Here is a 22,318-nt window from a genome sequence, read left to right as displayed (position 1 = left end):
TCCTTGACACTGAGCACTTAATCTGTATTGTAATTATATTTTATTTTTTTAATGCACCTATTGTAACTTTTTACTTCAATGACCCCTTGTTTGTCACTACTAATTTATTGTTTTGCTGTACAGTGCTTTGCCCTCAAGGAGCGCTATACAAATAAAAATATACATACATATAATAAGTAGCACCCCTTGTATAAAAATGTCCACTGTCTCTTTAAGAATGGTGTCTGCGGGGATATACCAAAGTAGTATGATCAGAGGTATGTGTTGCAACACCAGATTGATGAAATCCCGAGGAGATCCACTGCACGTGTCACAGAGGCAGATCGGAAATCAACAGTCCAAATCCGGGGTACACGCTGGAAACTCACTACAGGGCTAAAGTCCTTTATATCCTACAGGGATTACTTTTCTAGCAATAGCTCAGGCAGCTGCACTAGTTCCAGTCACTATGATGGCTGACTGGAAAGGGTTAACTAACTCCCTGTACTCTAACTATGGGATTTCCTATATGGGTAAATGTTCTATAGGTGAAACCCCTAGCTTCCTACTCAAACAAATCAGCAGTAACACTCACAAGAGAGGAGGAGATCTTGCAGGCTGCTCTCACTAGGTCTGTGCAGAGACCATGCTTTCTTATTATTATTCCTGGAAAAGATCTGCCTCACTTTCTTTTTGGACCTCATGTTATAAGGCTATACGGCCCAGCAGACCAAGGTCCAAATTTCCAGTCGCAGCTGTTTACTGAACTCTGCAGGTTTCAGGGGGTACTCAAGTCTCACAGACCCCCTATCACCCCAGGGCAATGCTATTAGTGAGCATTTTAATCAGACATTGCTAACCCTGGGGGGAAAGTACAATGATAGGTGGCCAGAGGTTCTGATGGACATAGTATGGGATTACAACAACATGGTGCATGCCACTTCAGAGTATAACCTTTTCTTTTTGCTGTTTGGTAGACAGGCTAGGCTGCTACTAGACCTAATATACTCAATGTCACAATTGTCAATTATAATTACTGTTCTGATAATAGCGGATTTATTATCAATATGTTTTTTTAGATTCTTTAGAAACAGCTTCTTCCTGTTTTTGAAAAGGCTTAAATTACAATAATCTTCTTTTTTATTATGAGTATGTAATAAAAAAAAAAAAGAGAGAGAGACGAGGAAAATAGAAGTTTGAGTTAGGAGAGGAAGAATAATAGTACTGAGTGTAGTCTCCTGGTGTAAGGATTTTGTCCAAGTACAACACTGAAAGAGCATAGCAGTAAACTAAAATAAAGTTTAAGTGAAAAGCAAAAACCTGTTTATTATCCTTAGAATATTGATCTATATAGAGTACCTTAGATTCTGGGGCTTAAGTAGAAAACAATGCAATTGTAGTGATAGGTACCCTAGGCAAAGCTGTAGGCACCTGCGGTTGCAAGCAATGAACAATCTGTTCCTGTTTACCTTCTTGCTCAGCACTGCAAAAATAATTGCTTGGCTGGAACAGAAGGTGATGAAGCTCCTTTGGCATTTGTTACTGTAATGTCATGTAAGGCAATCTCAAACCCATGCAAGTAACTGGATTCCAACCTAGGCATACTCGTCTGCCTACAACAGCAATCTTTGGCTTTAAATCTGACCATGAACTACTTGTGTGCTGCCAGATATTACTGCACATAAATGCAGAGAATCTCACTGGGGTGAGCATGGGAGCCAAACACATAACTCATGGATGCAGCTGTTATGGACAGAGCTAGCATATTCAACAGACTAGGCCAGACCCAGATAACGAGCCAAGAATTTTGAGGTAAACTCGTAAATAGAAGAAAAGCTGGTTTCAACATTAGAAAATTAACGAAAGAAGCAGGACCAGGACATGAGCCAGGAACCATAATAAACAAGTAATAGTTGGGAAACAGGGATCAGCAAAGCACACAATCTAGAGTGGACAGTGAATGAGTTCAGAGCTGGGGATTCTATTGATAGGCTAGATCAGCGATCCCCAACCAGTAGCTCGTGAGCAACATGTTGCTCACCAACCCCTTGGATGTTGCTCCCAGTGGCCTCAAAGCAGTTGCTTATTTTTGAATTCCAGGCTTGGAAGCAAGTTTTGGCTGCATAAAAACCAGGTGCACTGCTAAACAGAGCCTCAATGTAGGTTGACAATGCACATAGGGGCTACTAAATGGCCAATCACAGCACTTATTTGGCACCTTAGGAACATTTTCATGCTAGTGTTGCTCCCCAACTCCTTTTACTTCTGAATGTTGCTCACGGGTTCACAAGGTTGGGGATCCCTGGACTAGATCATGCCTGAAACTCAAGTATGACAAAGCACTGAACCAGAAACCCAAACCCATATGGTGCAGACATATTTCATATTGCATATCTGCAAGATCTCTGGTTCTGTTCCAATATAATGTCAGCAGAATTTGACCTTATGTTAGTTTGCCTAGCTGCTAGACCTGAAGGTTGACTTGGCACTCATCCAGACATCAATTCAGGGGTGATTTCCCTTCAACCAGATAGACAACAGTGTTTCCTTATTAGAAATGTACCAAATCCACTATTTTGGGATTCGGCCAAATCCAGAATCCTTTTTGAATGATTCAGCTAAATCCTAAATAGAATTGGTATCTTTAATTTGAAAGTGTTAATACTTACGTAGTAAGTAAGGGTTCATACGGAATTGCATACTGCAAAAAAACTAAAATCATTGCTTGTGTGATGAAAAGTCACATGGTTTTAATTATACCATTCAGCCAGACAATTGGATGCAGCTGAAAAAGGCAGAATCCCGGCCAGATCCTAAACTGAACATTGGATTTGGTGGATCCCTACTCCTCATCCTCGGATAGTGAGGACAGTCCCCTCTCCCTAACTGTCTCTGTGGAACCTCCTGTTTGGATGGGGATTGAATTTACCACAGTACCCACTCAACCAAATACAGAAACTGCAATGAACGGACTATAACTATTAAAAAAAAATCTTTAACTCCTTTTGCAGACATATTTTACTGCTTGCTACTTTTTCAGATTGTTTAGAGTTTTTTCAGTCAACAAGCTCTTTGTGTTCCATGGTCAGATGTTTTGAGCTACAGTATACTACATGTTACCATGTACTCGAATATGTGACATAGATCAAGAGGCAAACAGAAAGAATCTATGGCATGCAAATACACTTTTTTATGCAAATGCAGTAGATTCTGTATTTGGCAGCACATAGAAGTTTAAACTGGCCACTATGTAAAACTGGAAACAGTTAAAAATTTGTTTCATCTTTCCATTTTAAAGGGGTGGTTCACCTTTAAGTTAACTTTTAGTATGTTATAGAATGGGTAATTCTAAGCAACTCTTCTTCAGTTACCCATCATCTTTTATTTTGTTTTATAGTTTTTAAATGATTTGCCTTCTTCTTCCAAATCTTTCCAGCTTTCAAATGGGGTAACTTACCCACATATAAAAAAATCTATCTATTGTTATTGCTACTTATTACTCAACTCCTATTGATATTCCAGTCTCCAACTGAAATCATTGAATGGTTGCTAGAGTAATTTGGACCCTATCAACCAGATCACTGAAATTGCAAACTGGAGAGCTGCTGAATAAAAATCGAATTAACTAAATGAAAAAATTGTCTCCTACATCATACGAAAAGTTAATTTATGAGTGAACAACCCCTTTAAAGTATTGCAGAACCTATATTTGTAAATCCTTTGTGTTCCATTGTCAGATGTTTTGAGCTATACCACATGGTTTGTTTTTTTTAAAAAAAGGTTTTTATTTTTTTTTTTTAACAATTCTTTTTATTGAAACTTATTGTACAGTCAGTGAACACATCAGACATAAATACAACGATTGTTCCATACTATTTGTATCATGTAAACATTTTTGTTTTAAAATAAAACTTAAACAACAAAAGCAAAAACATGGTGTCTGTGAGATTCTTCGGATCCTTAACATAACCTTGAATGTCATTATACTACAGTTCTATCTCAGCATTCCTAGGTAATCTCAGTGTATCCATAACCTTACAACAACCTTTATTCCTTCAAAACTTGTCACCGTTAAAACAATATAAATCTGTTCCTAACCCACCCGATAGTCACGTGATAATATCCACCATACTTGTTAATTTTCCCCCAATGAAAAAATAGTAAGTCAGCAGTCGGTCCCGTGACATTGTCAGCTGCCCCTGGATTTTATTATACAGGCAGAGGACATTGGTAACACAGTGTGTTCAGTTAGTGAGTCAAGGTGGGACTAGCTCAGGGTCCTGTTCAATCCACAAACCCCACACCTTATCAAATTTCTCAGGGCAGCCCCTTTTCATATATGTAAGTTTGTACATTGGTAAAGATTTGTCCACTAGCTGCTCCCAGTCATGAACCCTGGGTCCCCCCCTAGATTTCCAGTTTAGCGCAATCAATTTTTTAGCATACATACAGAGTATAGAGATTAGTGAACAGTGTGCCCTCCTCGGAGATACATCTTCTACCTGACTCAATAAAAGTACTCTGGGCTCAAATGGAACAAAGATATCAGTTTTTGCTGTAATGAGTTGCACAACTGCCCTCCAGTACGTTTTGATCACAGGGCAGACCCACACCATATGGAAAAAATCCGCAGGCGAGTGCTGACATCTGGGGCACTCCGAGCTAAGGGCCGGATTTATTGTATGCAGACGATGTGGGGTAAAGTACACTCTATGCAGGTAATTGATTTGTGTCATTCTGTCTTTACTGCTAATCACTCCCTCAAAGATGAAATTAAGGGATTCATCCCAGTTTTCCTGTGTTAGCTCAGGGATGTCACTTTGCCATTTTGTTCGAAGTTTATTAAGTGGGACACTCCTAGCATCCTGCAATTGTGCATAAAAATATGATAATGGCTTGCCTAACACCTGCTTATGTATCCCAGTCTCCAAGCCAGTCAGTGTAATGTCTACAGATTCACTCCGAAACTGAGCTATAAAAGCATGTCTTAATTGCAGATATCTGAAAAACATATTATTCGGCAAGGCATAAGTTTCCTTCAGAGCTGGAAAACCAAGAAGTTTACCATCTACTATGACATTAGACAGGTATTTTATGTTATATCTAGCCCAAAGCTGAGGGTCTGGAATTAACTCTAGCTGCTTTAAATAGGGGTTACACCATAGTGGGGTAAAGCTAGAGCATTGATGTTGAAGTTTAGGAAAATATCGAAGAACCAGCTGCCAGGCCTTTATGGTTTCTTTCATCAGGGGGGAGATCGCAATATTGTAAGAGGCACCACGATACGGTAGATTCTTTAAACCTTCAAAGGACCCTGCCAGTTTAGCTTCAAGGATGACGGACGCATTTGAGTCATCAGAAATGGCCCAATTCCTCACAACCACCAACTGTGTTGCCAAGTAATAAAGGAAAAGATTGGGGGCTGCTAAACCTCCCTGTCGGGTTGGAAGTTGTAAAGTGGAAAGAGATAATCTGGGGATAGTATTGTTCCAGTACATCATAAGCGAGAGGCTTTTCAATTTAGAGAAGATCGTGTGTGGAATTCTCATGGGAGATTGTCGAAATATATAAGTTAATTTCGGCAATATCACCATTTTGAGTAGATTTATTCTGCCAATTAGAGACAGCGGCAGATTCGCCCATGCATGCCTTTTCTGTTCCATGAATCTTATTTGAGGCAGAATATTAAGTTCCGTGAATTTAGTTAGATCAGCATGAATCCAAATCCCAAGATATTTAAAGGTGGACACCCAGTTAAGTCCCAGAGTCCTTTGGGGAGTACCCGGAGGGAGAGGGTCTACAGGAAAGAGTACAGACTTAGACCAGTTAATCCTGAGTCCAGAATAGTTAGTATGGTCGTTTATTATGGCTAGAGCTGTTGACAATGCCAGGTGAGGGTTTGGTAAATACAATAGAGTGTCATCCGCATACATTGAAATGACCTCAGATAGATCCCCAAGTTTCAGCCCTTCAATTACCTGGGAGGACCTGATCCGGCAGGCCATAGGTTCCATGGCTAGTGCAAACAATAGCGGAGAAAGAGGACAGCCCTGTCTAGTACCTCTAAGGATCGGGAATGGAGTGGACAATTTATTATTGGTACGGATTTTTGCCACAGGTAAGTGATATAAGGCTCTAATCCAGCCAATGTACGAAGAGGGGATGCCAACCCTACCCAACGTGGCCCACAGATATTCCCATTCAACGGAATCAAAGGCCTTTTCGTTATCTAAAGAGGCAATCAGTCGACTGCCTGAGTTATCGTGTGTAATGGAAATATTTGTGAACAGTCTTCTGATGTTTATATCCGTGGAACGGCCAGGCATAAAACCTGTCTGATCAGAGGAAATTAGGGCAGAGAGGATGGGCGCCAAGCGTGTTGCCAGGACTTTCGCTAAGATTTTTGCATCTGCATTAAGGAGTGCAATGGGCCTGTATGAATTACATTCTAACGGGTCCTTACCAGGTTTTAACAATAAGATTATCAAAGATTCCCTCATCGAGGTTGGCAACGGAGCCCCTTTTTGCACCCCATTGTATAAATCCGTCAGGATAGGTGCAAGCAGCTTTACATGCTGCTTGTACCACTCCATTGGTAATCCATCAGTACCCGGAGTTTTTCCGGCTGGAAATGAAGCTATGGCCATCTCAACCTCTGTTAGCGTGATGTTACCAGCTAGCTCCAAAGAAAGTTGCTCAGTCAAATTAGGTATAGACAAGTCACGTAAATACTCTCTGATTTCTTCTGGGGTGGTGTTTATTTTGGGGCTATATAAGTCAGCATAGAAGTCCATAAATCTCTGATTTACTTCTTCAACTGAAGACACTACCGTACCATCTGATAGCCGTACAGCTGGTATTACCATGTTGGATGTGTCCTCTCTCGCTATCAGTGCAAGTAGCTTCCCATTTTTATCCCCATGCTCAAAGATATTACCTTTCTGATATAGCATATGTTTTTTTGTAAGCTCCACTTGGGCAATTTTCAAGGCATTCAGACTAGCCTGCCATTTCTGAAACGATTGGTTTGTAGGATAATTGACATAGGACGCTTCATTAACCTGAGCCGTTTCAGTTTTTTGGGCTATATCCGCTTGTGCTATTTTCGTGAGGGCTGCAATATTGCTAATAAATTCACCCCTAATATAGGCTTTGAAAGCATCCCATTTTACATTTGGGGGGGTTTCGTCACCATTCACAGCCAAAAAATTCGATATACTAGTAGCAATGATTTCATTTAAATGAGTATGTTTTGCCCAATAGGGGCTCAGCCGCCATATTCTATCCACGGGAGCTTGTGAGTACGTAAAAGTAAGTAACAGGGGGGAGTGATCTGAGATGCCCCTTGTAAGTATCTCAACCTTTTTAACCCATTTATTCATCTCAGGACAACCCAGAGCTAGATCTATTCTTGACATGCTGTTGGAGCCAGGGGAGTAACACGTAAACTGTTTGATCGCAGGATTACGCACTCTCCATAGATCCACCAAACTAATGGAGGAGACCCACCTGGTGAAATGCCCTGAGAAAACACGGGGAGGATGCAGTTTGTCCAGTGCAGCATCAGCTATCGAATTAAAATCACCCATAAGGAGAAATGGCGCTATGGGCAAACGTAACATTGTGTCAGTCACTGCATTAAAAAATTCCTCCGTAGGCGGGGGGGGGGCATATATGTTCGCTAGGTTAAATTTCTTGCCAAATACATTTCCGTGTAAGAAGACAAATCTACCATGTTTATCAGAAATTACTTTCTCCACCGTTAGAGGGCAGGTTTTGGCCAACAAGATAGATACTCCCCTAGAGTAACTGGAAAAATACGAGTGATACAGTGAGCCAACCCAGGGTTTTTTCAGGGATGACAGCTTAGTACCCACCAGATGAGTCTCCTGAAGAAAAATTATCTGAGGTTTGTATCTTCTAACAAAATCGAAAACCAGTCTGCGTTTTATCCCATCCCCCATACCCCTAACATTCCATGACATTATGCTAATGGTAGCCATCAGTCCTACAGATAGGAAATGTAACAGAGTCGGTTGAAGACACAGTGAAAAAAAAACTGCACATTGACATTAAATCACAATAGGATATGAATCGCAAGACACCGTAAAAATTAACTATACCATTCCCCATAACTTTAACCCTTACCCATTCCCACCCCACCCACTCCATAACCTTGTGAGAGTGAGTTTGTCCTTAACCCCTAATTGAAATAAGTTGAACTGTGAAGGGGGGGTTCGTGTGCACACTTCGACCTTACTGGGCGCACTGAAATGTCATTGGGCCTGTCGCTTCCGCTCAGGGATGAAAGAATCAATGAATAGCTGTCCTGCTTTACAAAATATACCATTTTGTTACCTGTCCGGAGCAGTTCCTGCTGATACAGTCAGTGTGAAAAAGAAAACCAGCATACAGTCCACAGCAGCCACAACAACAATGTAAGCCTAAGAGTAAACACGTGTCGAGCCAACTCGAAGCAGAATAACGAAGCTCCTTACTCCCTCCGTGGAGACTGCCGGGGCCTCATCTCCAGCCAATTGATGACCTCCTCCGGTGTAGTGAAGAAACTGGCTTTGCCTTTGTCTGTTACTCTCAATCGCGCCGGAAACATCATGGCATATGGGATTTGTCGTTGTCTGAGTTGCAACTTGGCTTCAGTGAACTTAGCTCTCTGTTTCCTAATCTCTGAAGAGAAATCTGGATAAAGTGAAATTCTGTGGTTTTCAAAAAGTATTTCTCCTGCTCTCCTAGCCGCCTGTAGAGCCGAATCCCTGTCACGGTAATTCAGAAGACGGGCAATTAAAGGGCGTGGAGGGGCCCCCGGTGGAGGTGGTCTGCCCGGTACCCTGTGTGCCCTCTCCACCACGAAGGCTGAAGAAAAAGTGGTACGGGTAAACGTATCAGCCAGCCATTTTTCAACAAAATTTTCTGTGGCATTACCCTCTACCCTCTCAGGGAGGCCCAGGATCCTTATGTTATTCCTTCTCAAACGATTCTCCAAATCATCTGCTTTGTTTTCCAACAACGCTATTTGCTTTTCTGTGGCCAGTATCCTGTTAGGCAGAGGTGTTGTGTAATCCTCTATATCACTGACCCTTCGTTCCACCTCCCCTGTTCTTTCCCTTAATTTTTGCACATCATGTTTCAGAATAGCAAAGTCTGTCCTGAGTTCATCTATCTTTCCAACCAGAGCAGTGTGGTTCGAAGTTATAGCATGCAGGACTTCTGTTAGGGTAGGTTCAGCAAGAGGTTGTGGGATTACAGGGGAGGAGAGTGCATCTGTAATAGGCTCTATGGCTGTATGCTCCACTATGATGCTGGCAGCGTTGGACATACCTGCTGGTGAAGGCTGTGGCAGTGGATCCCTAGCAAAACGAGCTAGCTTCCCCGCAGCAGCTCCTGCAGGACCCTGCAGGTCGTCTGGGGCTTGGCGCGCCGCATGGCGCTCAGCGCCATCTTTATTAGCCATGACGCGGGGAGACACTGAGTTGCGCACGGAGTGATTGCGCCTGCTTCCCCGCACCATCGAAGGCTGCGGCAGGTATCCCGGGAGCTTCACCCGTCCGGTAAAAGCGTGGATAGCGCAGGTGAGCTCAGATTATCCGCAGTATATAGCTCCCTTGTACCGGAGCGTGCGGCCTGTGCTGCCTATCCGGTCTCCATGCAGACCACGCCCCCCAAAAAGGTTTTTATTTAACATTTTCACAACACAACAACAAAAACATAAAGTTGCAATGCTATGACCATACAAATAAAATGACATGTTTAACGGGCAATAGTAAGTTATACACATCAGGAGTATACAGTAAGACACATTCCAGTAGTCAATGGGAGGAAACTTAGGAAAAAGTGGCATTGGGAGAGTACTTACGCGAGGCGAGTTCCTATGTTGTCTTAGAGGGTTACCCCTGGATTGACATCCAACCAGGGGTCCCAAACCTTTTCAAACTTTTGGGGGCACCGTCTGGCCAGATAGGTTAGTTTAATAACTGGTAGGATACTGTTTACTAATCTGACCCATTGTTGAACCTGTGGGGGAAGGGGGCTCATCCACTTCATTGCCACATGTTTTTTGGCATAGAAGTACAGTGATTTTAGTAGGTTGCGGGTCTTAATCAGTGCGGCCGTGTCTTCTAACACTCCCAGCAAGCATACCTCCAGGGCAAGAATGCCAGGTAAGAGGACTTGTTCATTAATGTATTGCACTACTTCTGCCCAGTATTTGTGTACCACCGGACATGCCCATAGCAAGTGGAAGAAACCTGAGTCTGGAGAATTGCATTTTGGACATGATGCGGTAGGGTTCCTACCCATTACTTTTAGCCTTAGCGGTGTGATTTACGTCCTGTGAATTATTCTGTACTGTACCATCTTATCTTTGGTGGAGATTAGATAGTCATATAGCCCCTCAGTTGCCTCTGCCCACATCTCATCACTCAAATGAGGTATGTCTACAGCCCATTTACTCCTTGCTTTGTCAAAGGGTTTCCCCAGGCTAGGTATCAGGGACTTATATATTACAGAAATTAGCTTGCTTGGGTCTGGATCCCACAGTCTATTCTCGAAGGATGAGGTTGTTGTGTTAGGTGTCAAATTGGGAACTAAACACATGGCGCAGCTGGAAATACCGGAATAGTTGTATATAGGGCTGACTTAGGCGCTCTCTTAATTGGGCCAGGGAGGGAAAGGTGCCTTCCACTAGTAAGTCCTTCAAATGGCGGACTCCCACTTTGGGCCAGTAATGAAAATCGGGCATTTGTGCAAAGCTTGTAAAATTAGAATTTCTCCAAAGTGGTGCGTTTTGCAAAGGTTGGGGGTTTGACTTGGATACTGTTTTAGTGGCAAGCGCCCATATTTTCTGTGGAACCGACAATACGGGCGGCAGTTCTGGGGTGTCTCTGGCTTTCCTATAAGGCGTTTCTCAACGCTTCAAGGGATCCCGCCATAGTGGCATGCAGTGTCGTAAGTGGAGTCTCAGGGTTCAGTGCAAGCCAATTGTGTATGTACATCAGCTGCGTAGCATAGTAGTAATATTTTAAATGTGGGAACGCTAAACCACCACAGTCCAGTGGAGCCATTAGCGTTTGTCTGTTAACCCTGGGGGCTTTGTGGGCCCATATAAAAGGAAATAGTATATCATCAATACGCTTAAATAGTTGCGGGGGGGGGCAGGTCGGGGAGTGCTGCATAACATACATAAATTTAGGCAGAGATATAATTTTAAACAAGTTTATCCTGCCCCAAACAGTGAGTGGAAGTTTCTCCCATTGACTTGCTCTGGTCTTAAAAGTTAGCAACACTGGTTCAACATTTTCATGTACATATTCATCCAAAAGAATGGATTTCTCCTTGTTTATAGTGAGTCCGCTGAACCTTCCCATCTGACCTGCTAAGTGTAGCGCATTATGAAGAGAACCAATGGAGTCTGCTAGGAATAAGAGAACATCATCAGCATATAAAGCTATTTTTTCCTCTACCCTTCCTGTTCTGAGCCCTATCACCCTAGGGGACTGTCGGATTAATATAGCTAGCGGTCCTATTGCTAGGGCAAACAACAGTGGGGACAAAGGGCATCCCTGTCTGGTCCCTCGGGAAAGGGAGAATTCCCTGGAAAGAGTTCTGTTGATCTGTATGCGAGCGGTACAGCAATTGAACCCATGATATAAAATTAGGCCCTATGCCGAAGTTTTCCAACACTTTCAACAGAGTCAAATGCTTTAGTGGCATCTAGTGAGGCAATTGCTCTGGTACCAGCATTGGCGTGGTCAATTTGAAGGTGGGAAAATATTCGTCTCAGGTTAATAGCTGTGCTCTTGTTGGGCATAAAGCCCATTTGATCTGGATGTATTATTTTTACATCTGTGTTAAGTAAGGATATGGGCCGATAGGATTCACACGCTTCAGGGTCCTTTCCTTCCTTAAGTATGAGTATTATAGTGGCTGAGTAAAAGGATTGTGGGAGATGACCTGACTCTTTTGCACCCAACAGCATGGTATGCAGCTTAGGTATCAATTCTTCATTAAGAAGACGATACCACGCCACCGGCAGACCATCTGGTCCGGGGTTTTTCCCGGGTGAGAGGCTCCCCATGGCTGTGGCCACCTCCCCCAAGGTTATGGGACCGTCTAAGTAAGAAATTTCTGCCCGGCTTAATTTGGGGAATTCCATACCCTTTAGGAATTGTTCAAGCTCTGTTAATGTGTAGGCTACCCGTGTAGTATAGAGGTCTTTATAGTATGTGGCAAAGATTTCAGCCATTTCTTCCGTATCAAGAGCACAGTTGCCCTGTGCATCCTTAATTCTAGCAATCATTGTGGAGGGATTATCAAGCTTGGCCAAGTAGCCCAGGGTTTTCCCATTTTAGTCTCCCTGCTCAAAGGACCTCTGGCTGGCATATAGCAGTTTCTTGCGTGTGGAAGCGGTTTGTGCCAATTCTAGATTCCTCTGCGCAAGAATTAGAGCTTGATGACTCAACTCATCTCCCCACTTGCAATAGTTTTCCTCCGCCTGCGACATTTTCTCTACCGCTTCAGTAACCTCCTGCTTGGCGGTTGCGCGTGCCCTCGCAATTGCCGATATTAAGGTGCCCCAGGCAACCGCCTTAGAGGCTTCCCACACTACATTACTATGGGCCGTGTTTTGGTTTGTTTCCCAGTATTTCACATACTCGGTACGAGAGGCTTCCTCCACCTCAGCATTGTTAAGCCAGAGCGGGGATAATCTCCACTGGAAATGTTAAGGTTGGGGTTTTGTGCATAATCTTAATGACAGTGGGGCATGGTCCGACAGAGCTCTTGGGAGATACGCAACCTCTTTTACCCATTGGATGAAGTCTGGGGACCCCAAGGCCATATCTATACAGGATAACGCCCCTTTGCCTGGCGTATGACAGGAGAACTGCTTCTCATTGGGGTATTTGTGTCTCCATATGTCTAATAGCCCTAGGGCTAATAGCCATTGGCTAAGGGAGGAGGATTGCGCTACAGGCGTACGCAGCCTATCCATTGCAGGATCCAGAACTGTATTGAAGTCTCCCATGATACATATTGGGCAGGGCAAGTAGGTAGACAGTTTGGCAAATATGAGGTCCAATATCTCAGCTTTAAACGGGGGGGGGGGATATATACATTAATCAGAATCATTATTTGATTGTTCAGTTTACAGTGGACAATTATATATCGGCCGTAGTGGTCGGTATTGATACAGTATGTAGTAGTTCGAACTGTAAGTTTTTCCGCACTAAGATCGAAACTCCTCTAGAGTAAGTGGAATATGGTGCATGATATGCCTGATTAACCCATCGCTTCTTTAGAGCAAGCAATTTCTGACCGGTAAGATGGGTTTCCTGTAACAGGAGGAGGTCAGGTTTGCATCTGTTAGCGTAGTCAAATACTAGGGCTCTCTTAAACTTAGAGTTCAATCCCCGCACATTCCATGACAACAATGTAACTTCACCCATCATTCATGTTGTAGTGTATATAAAGCGAGTGTCCCACATTGGGCAGCAGCCGTGACCATTTACTTACATTTACCCTTGGTAGTGCAATATCATCATAGCATGCAACACATGTAACATAACACAAACTTAACATCCCAGTTTTCCCTGTTTCCCACCCTTCTACAACATGTAGATGGCCTATACCCTAAACTAAATCCCATTGGGAGGAGCAGCAACATTACGCTTCATGGTGCTTGCACTTATGTCTGGCCATTGTCTCAAGGCAACAATCTTCTTGTGGCAGATTGTGACAATGGGCTTGCCACTTGTATATCACTTGTCCGTAGAGCAAGCCAGCTGAGGAGAGGCAAGAAGAGTCGTGACCCCAGGGTAGGGGGGGGCAGTTGTACTGTGGTCAGAGGGCACATATCTGGATCAGTGAAATATATTTATCAAAACGTTTAACAGTTCAAGGCATGCATATCGTAAATGTCTCGCCAGTGTGGCTTGGTAGAAGCTGGGGCAACATATTTGTTGAGGCCTTACAAGCCTGGGTGCACTGTGAACAGTTAAGGGTTAACAGCCCCTATTAGTAGCCGTAGGACCCCCCCCCCCCGGGTTGTAATATCCAGGATATAGCCTTCAGCTGTGCAGAGCAAAAAACTTGCCTAGGTTACCCCCGTCTTTTCCCATAAAACCGGACGCTGACTTGAGAGTACAAGGGGAGAGGGTCAATATACTGCGTAGACAGCTGATTACAAGATCCCCTTTTAGGTATCAGAAAAGATTAGAGGAGACATGAGTTCCGGGCAGTGCCGATTTGAAATGTGGCACCCACATTAGTACAAAGATGCAAAGTACAGGAGTCCATACTCACAAACCACGATTACTGGCGCTGACTTGGATTGTCTCTCGAGTTGTCTTGTCTTCTCCGGGTATTGAGCCACTGGTCCACTTCAGCTGGAGTCAAGAAAAACCTAGTAGTGTCACCATCCACTATTCGCAGCTTAGCAGGGTATATCATTGAATATAGCATGCCAGCGTCACACAATCTTTTTTTGATCCCTTGGTATGAGGCACGTTGCTTCTGCACCGCTGGGGAGTAATCTGGGTAGAGGCTGATAGAGTTGCCGTTCCACGTGAGCGGGCCCTTCTTACACGCTGCTGTAGCCGCTGCATCTCTGTCCTGGTAGTTGAGGAATCTCATAATGAATGGCCTCGGATTGGAGCCGGGAGGTAGAGGCCGTGGTTGAAGTATGCATCCCCGTAATAGCAGCGAGAAGTTCTGCATTTGTCGGTTCAGGTGTTGGAGCATTGGAAGCAGAGGAGTCCGAGGCTGGAGAAGGCGGGTCTTCTTCTGTGGCCCTATCAGTGTCTTGAGAGGTGCGGAGATATCTGTCCATTCTGTTTTCAGATTTAGATCTGGCCCCATGCTTGCCCATCTTGTAGCCAGGTGTAGAGCGTTGTCACTCGACAAAGGCAGGGTTACGTTGCCTTGAAATGTATTCAGGAGGTTAAGCTTAGTGCGAAGCACCAGAAGAAGCTATTGTTTAGTACGCCATCTTGGTCACATTCCCCAACTATTTACACATAAGTATTCGTGCAGCTCACATGCAGCAGATCGCTCTCCGCCCTTGTTATACAGTCTGTGGCTTTGAGGTTAAGAGGCACTGGGTGGTGTGCTCCTATATAGGCACTAGTGTGCATCCATGTACCCAGCTAGATGTTTAGTTTTAGGAGTGCAAGTTAAAGCAGGTCAGTGTAGGGTTTCCCAGAGCTTTTTGTCAATTTTGGGGCTGCTGCTATGTAGTGGTTCCAGCACTGCTGCTGCTTAAATCAGTGGAGCTGTTATCACCAGTATGTTATGGTGGATAGCGTCGGCCTTAACTACTAGGTGGTTGCAAGATGTCCCAGCAAGAGCCGCAGCTACAGGATCGCCAGCCGGCAGGGAGGTTAAGGAGGTAAATCCTCCCCACGATCCACAAGTTGTGCCTGCTACTGTTGGTAATGGCCCCAGTTATGACTTTGGCCCGGGAGCGCTGTGAAACTGCTGCTGCTTAGTCGCGTGGTTGGCCACGCCCTAGCTATACTACATGTTTAAACTTCGTCAAACACCTTTTTATTTTGTATTTTAGGACAAAATTATATAATTGATAACTTTTTTCTATTCATTATGTGCATTATTGGCACATGTGAAAAACTGTAAGTAAATGTATTATCAAATTAAGTTCATTATAATATACAATATCCACCGACACTTGCTTACACGCTTAATGTAAAATTGTTCAGTGCGCTTTACCGAGTAAACGCTTAATTGTTTCTTTAGTTTTCCCATTAGCAGCACCCGCATTGTTGTAAATCCGTAATGCAGGTCACCTAGCTCTCAGAAAAAATCATTGATGACCCACAATTTTTCATGCATTGCAAGTTATCTATGGGCCCCCTAGAGGATGCAATCCCAGACCCCCCTGCAGCCTCAGGGTCACGCAAAGCAAGAGACCTGCGGCACAACTGTTGCAATTGATTAAGTGATCAGTATTTATTCAGCTCACAAACAAAACGGCAACGTTTCGGGCCTCCACTGGGCCCTTTATCAAGCCTATTGGTGTAAACATGTGACAAACATTTATAGTGGAAGAGGGGTGTAGTCACGCCTCTCATCCCTCCCCCAAGGTCAGAGTTCACAGTGTCCATATTTTATTCTCCGTGGTTCATAGTCCATAGCAACCAATATCAAAGGTATTATTTTCTGTCGATATGGCGCTATACAATTGCAAATAGTGTATCCAAAATATAAATGTATCAAAAACATTGTAACACACAGTGATAAAAGTGATACTAAAATTGAAACATCAAAAGACTGAATGCTGAAAGGAATTGATCTATACAGGCCTGAGATATCATCTGGCACCCATGTGGCATAAAGTACTCAGCACTCTTCATGAGACACTTCATCGTATGTACAAATTGGTACCGATACTCAGGATATTTCCTGTAGATCATGCTCCTTTGAAAAAAGAAAAAAAGGAACAGAAATGTGTTAAAAACATAAATATAGTACATATATTGAATCAATCATTTATTTTCTACACCAATTAAAAACAATTACAAACAGGACTCCATACCTAATATTAAATATTAATAGTTAAATATTGATAGTTAAATAAACATTGCTGGGGTATAATCCCTATTCAGTCCTTGAGGCCAAATCGTATCTAGTCTGTGTATGCCCCTGCAGCCTCAGGGTCAGCTTCCTCTGTAGTTTTGCCACTGTTATCAGTTGTACTTTGCCAGTTAAACATGAATGTTTAACAGGAGTGCCCCTTCTTTTCTATTTTGAGAATAGGGGCTCTCCAGTTGTTAGCAGTGTACTTAATATCATGAATGAAAATCAATATTTAAGGTGAAATGCAACATTTACATTGAGTTATATGGGTAAATATATTTGTCAGACTTACATGCTTAATTTTTTTTTTATTAAATCATTTTTAAATGGTCAAGGTCATTTTTAATGCCACCTTACTTGGATGCTAAGTAAAACAACAGCCACTAGCAAATTAAATTTGTTTTTTTATTTCAGAATGGCAGTCCATCAATCCCATCAACCATTACCTGTTTCTGACCTTCAGCGTGTTCTTTGGTGCCACAGAGGATCTACTGGTCATGTCAACCAAGTGTGGCCAAGACTCTACCTTGGAGATGCGTAAGATGACAGGGAGTATTGAGCTTTGCCTTTGACAGAAACATTTTAAAGGCTATTATTTAATTGATTCCTAGGTGAAACATTGGCAGGCATGAGACAGAGGTTGAAGGGCTACAGACTGAGGGATAGATTTACTAAAGAGTGAAGTGGCTAATGCTAGAGACTTTTCACCAGCGTTGGTGAACTTTCACTTTTAGCCTTTGATAAATACACCTCTCTAACTTCACTCTTTGATAAATATACCCCCATGTCAGCACTGAGTTTAATCCCTGTCCACAAATCCCATCAGAAGGACTTTACCCAAAGAATTTAAAAGCCCAACTCGAGCATCTTTATGTTCTAATAGATATATATATATATATATTCTTAAATAATTTTTTTACTAACAAAAGTATAGTAAGAACAGCAAAGGAAACACAGCAACATTAAAACATAGGCAGGGAAAGATAAAAGAAAAAAATCTGCTTCCATTGGTACCAGGTTTTCTTTTCAGTCTCTGGAAAGCATTAGGAGTGCCAACAAGATGTCCTAGGGACTGGGCTTTTGGTCCTTGGAATCTTTTATCCCTCTAGTCACATGACATCATTTGTCCTCAGTGCTTCACACAATCTTCCTTTGTGGTATCTATAAGATATTAATAATATGAATATCAAACCTACTGCTATAAGTAAGAAGCTGTACACTCTATACAGCTATGCAGCTACAGTTAAAAAAAATTGTTTTAGTGGATCACATGCTGGTATACTGGGAGCCAACTTTTTACAGAAAAGGTGATGTAAGGGATTTCTAAAAGGGATTATAATGAGTCCATGAAACAACGATAGCTGTGGTCCATTGTGAATTCTATAAAGGAAATAGACAAGGAGGAGAAGGTGAACATCTTAAGAGACTGCAACAGGACATAGTGAAGTGAAGGTCTAGACAGACAGGAATATGATCAAGCACAGCCTGGAGCAGGCTCAGAATATGATTGACTGAATAAACTAACAAAAAATATTTAACTTTGACAGAACTTTTTTGAGTTGTTTGAATTATTTTCTCTACCTATCAGCACAGATGGGGTTGGGTGTATGTTTTATACGGAGAAGAAATAACATTACAAAAACCAGTACACCATGTATGTAAAAACAGGTATAGTTAGGAAAATTATAGTGAGTAATGTAATACATTTTTTCAAGTTTACTAGTAGTTTATAACCTGTAGAAATCAATCAATAGATAGCATTTACTGGTCAGCTGATTGAAAACAAATATATGATGGTTGCTTTAGATGTGGGCAAACTTAAAGGGAAACTGTTGTTTAAATTAAAATTTAATATAAGCGTCATCTCATATAAATAAACGTTCTAAAAAGGACAAAGGAAGTGTCCAATTAGACAGAAGAGGGCAGTGTCAAGAAAAAGCACCAAAATTAAGTCTGAGGTTTGTGGCATGACATCATGCATGCCATATTAAGGTGGCCATACACAGGCAAATTTAAGCCGCCAATTCAAGTCCTTTAGACCCATGTATTGTACCCTCTGATGGAACTCCCTGACCAATATCTGGCCAAAAATTGCCCAGATGTTGCTTGGGCAGGTTTAATTTTCCCATCCAACCGAGGACCAAGGGATGGGCTTGTTTCAGAGTTAGGGTTGGGAGCTGTTTCCCTATTTAGGTTAGATGTTTCCCTAGATGTTCTGTAACTGGCCAGGAGCATTAGGTGTCCTTTTTTTGACAAGAAGGAAGTCTTTATATATAAAGATTATCGAGATGTTAAGGTATGTATTCCAGGTATTTTTGGATAATAGATACATAGATCTAATATTACAAGCAGTAATCCCTCCAGTTCCATCCTATTTAAAAGACTCTAATACAGTTATAGAATTGATTAGAGACATCAAATGGTTTGGAACCAGGTTGGATCATAGTAACAGCAAATGTGTTTGCATTATATACACCTATAGAGCATAGAACAAGGGTTAATTGGGTGATGAATATGTGATATTAAACAAAGGGAATTTACAGCAGAAAGTATGAGTTTCATACTACAACATTATTATTTTTAATTTGTTGACATATTACATTCAGAACAGAGGGACTGTGATGGGTACCCAATTTTCTCCTAGCTACTCCAATTTATATTTAGGAGCTGGGAGGATGATAACATCTGGATGCCATGTGCCCACCTGGTCTGAAGGTATATTGTTGCTACATAGACAATTTGATTATTATACTGCATAGGATACTAAGGCCTCCCTGATAGATACTTTCGAGAGACTCCAGAATTTTTGAAGGTAGCGGGTGAGGATTTCCAAATTTTTATATCACAGTTGGGAAAAATATATAAAGCTAAACAAATTAGTCAAGTGACAAGTTTTCTACAGACTAATAATTTAAAATTAGGGACTAAAAAGGACAAAAACAAGAAAGAAAATAAGAAAAGAAAAAAATGGAAAAGACCAAGAAGCTAAAGGAAAAAAATATCAGAAGAAATATTTTATAAAAAGTATGGAGAATATTGAAGTAAAACAATCTGACGCTAATAAGCCAATCAATATGAGTTGGCCTTTGGCCTTTGTAGTTAAATATCACTACCGGCTCCAATATACAATTAATATAGTATTAAAATACTATATTAAATTAAATGACCCAAAATATTCGGAAGGGGTTTTTTTTACAGTGAAAGATGTGAAGATGTGAAATTCTCTCCCTGAATCAGTTGTACAGGCTCTTGGTTATAGAGGAGGGAATATGTTTGATAATTTAGATAGAAGGGATACCTACAGAATGTTTACTTTAAAGGACATGTAAAGCCTACTTTTTCCTACTATGTACTGTATATGTTAGACATATCTTCCGAACCCAAGCCATATCATTTGTGCTGCGTATACCCCCTCCATTTGCCAGCGCCATCACATTTTCCTAAAACAAATATCAGCTTTCACCCAGCGGCCATTTTCCCTCTTCATCAGCAGTAACATTGATATCTGCAAACGGGACATGTATGATGTAAAGTTCATGTAATGCAGAGTGCAGGGTTATACAGGCACACCATAATTTGATAAAAAGTTCTGCTGGGGATGAGCACTGTAATGGTTAAGCTAACCTTAGGAGAGGTGGTTAGGAGAAAAAAATAGGATCATACAGCTAGAGCAGAGTTTCTATGGGAACAAGTAATGCTATCTCATTATTGGCTGTTGGACTGGAGGGTGTGTTTAGTAATCTGAGCTAAAAAGAACTGAGCATGCTCATAAGTCAACAGCCAAAGTAAATTCCCGAAGGAGGGGACCGAGTGGCTTAGTGGAGGAGAAGGATTTTTAAATGATTAAGGGGATGCTGCAGCCTTACTGTTAACCTTTTAAAGAGATACTGACACCTGAAATTAAACTTTTTTTTACATCTATTATAATATTGGCTTTGCAAGCTACTTCTAACTTTGCCATAAAGTATTTGCATGATGCTTTTACATTACCTGTCTGGTCCCCTATGTTCCTTTATGAGGGGGGCTGCCATATTTGTGCAGCAGGAGTCCGTTAGCATTAGAAACTGTAACTAACAGGCTGAGATGGGACAGTCAGGTTGGCAAAGTCAGAGTGTCAGAGAGTCAGGCTTAGGAACTTCAACTAACAATTATATACAAAAACAAACCTCTCAGCAAAAAATGATCAACATGACCTATAGGTAACATTTAGGGGCAGATTCATTAAGGGTCGAATTTCGAAGTTAAAAATACTTCGAAATTCGACCCTCGAATTGAAATCCTTCGACTTCGAATATCGAAGTCGAAGGATTTAGCGCTACTCCTGCAATCGATCGATCGAAGGATTTTTCGTTCGATCGAACGATTAAATCCTTCGAATCGAACGATTCGAAGGATTTTAATCCAACGATCGAAGGAAAATCCTTCGATCAAAAAATCACAGGCAAGCCTATGGGGACCTTCCCCATAGGCTAACATTGACTTCGGTAGGTTTTACCTGCCGAAGTAGAGGGTCGAAGTTTTTTTTAAAGGGGAAGTACTTCGACTATCGAATGGTCGAATAGTCGAACGATTTTTCGTTCGATTCGTTCGATTTCGTTCGAATTCGAACGAATTTAACCAATTCGATGGTCGAAGTACCAAAAAAATACTTCGAAATTCGAATTTTTTTCATTCGAATCCTTCACTCGAGCTTAGTGAATCGGCCCCTTAATGTACATTCATATGCTAAAATTCATTTTTTAGTGTCAGTATCACTTTAACAACCAGAATGGCAGGTATCTCAAGGTTTCAGAGAGGCTATTCACTGATTACATTTTTTGTTGAGAGGGTTCACACATTCTTTAAACACATTTTATGCCAATGGGTTCAAATGAAAACTGGAATGTTAGACCTATTTTAAATAAATGTAATTGGATTGTAACAATCAGTAAAATAAGTATAAAAAAACAATAACGGTGGAGAAAAAAACCTAAGGTAAAATCAAAAAAGATTGGCAATGATAAAGGTGAGTGGGCATATACAGCAATATTTGGATTGTTTACATATTATTACAAATTATGATCTGTGAATTTAATGTTTTCCTGGTGTATGGTAAAGCTGAGCATGATCGGAGAAGTAGTTCTATTGATGGGTAAAAGTAAAAGGTGAAAAGATTAGAAGGATTAAAGCTATCCAGAACCCCAAGAGGGCATTCTTGAGAAAGGTACATGCTTTTAAAAGCAAAACTTGTAAAAAAATTCAAGGTGACATTAAAAAAAGATCTGTATTGATAAAGGTGGGTGTGGGAGTTTTAGCTTTATGATATGCCATTATTTGAAATATATAAAAAATTTCATTGAGATATTTATTTCAGAAAACTGATATAACCCCTCTGGTGTTTCTTTTGTTAAAAAGCCAGGTATCTTCTTCCTATATGTAGCAGCACCTGAAGTGTTCAATTAAGGTAGATGTAGTAACACCTGGAATGTTTAATTGGGGCATATACAGTAATGTTTTGAATGTTTTTATTAAGATATATGTTATATTAAGGTATATGCAGTAATATTGGCATTGTTTCATTAAGGATTATGATTTGTGAATCATGTTTTCCTGGTATAAAACTTAGGTCGTCATTTATTAAAGGCAGAATGCCAAAAACTTGAAAAATTCTAGCTTTTTTTTAAAATAAAAAATCTGAATTTTAAGTGGAAAGAATTTTTTTTGATATTTATTATATCCCGAGAAAGGAAAAAGT

The 22,318-nt window shown here is 41.4% G+C and overlaps 1 protein-coding gene across 2 annotated transcripts in view; it reads left to right on the top strand.

Annotated features, from left to right (window-relative positions):
* The window catches only part of LOC108703376 (dual specificity protein phosphatase 13), an 81,131-nt gene that overhangs the window by 4,233 nt on the left and 54,580 nt on the right, over nucleotides 1–22,318 (top strand). For both annotated transcript variants that reach the window (XM_018239442.2, XM_041571166.1), the window contains exon 2: nucleotides 16,999–17,121. In XM_018239442.2, coding sequence (XP_018094931.1) covers nucleotides 17,000–17,121 — 122 coding nt within the window. In that variant the 5' untranslated portion in view covers nucleotide 16,999. The remainder of the gene's footprint in view (nucleotides 1–16,998; nucleotides 17,122–22,318) is intronic.

The sequence above is a fragment of the Xenopus laevis genome, chromosome 7S (assembly GCF_017654675.1).
Source record: "Xenopus laevis strain J_2021 chromosome 7S, Xenopus_laevis_v10.1, whole genome shotgun sequence".
In the NCBI taxonomy this organism is placed as follows: domain Eukaryota; kingdom Metazoa; phylum Chordata; class Amphibia; order Anura; family Pipidae; genus Xenopus; species Xenopus laevis.
The sequence above is the reverse complement of the archived record's forward strand: the minus strand, read 5'-3'. Positions and strand labels throughout refer to the sequence as shown.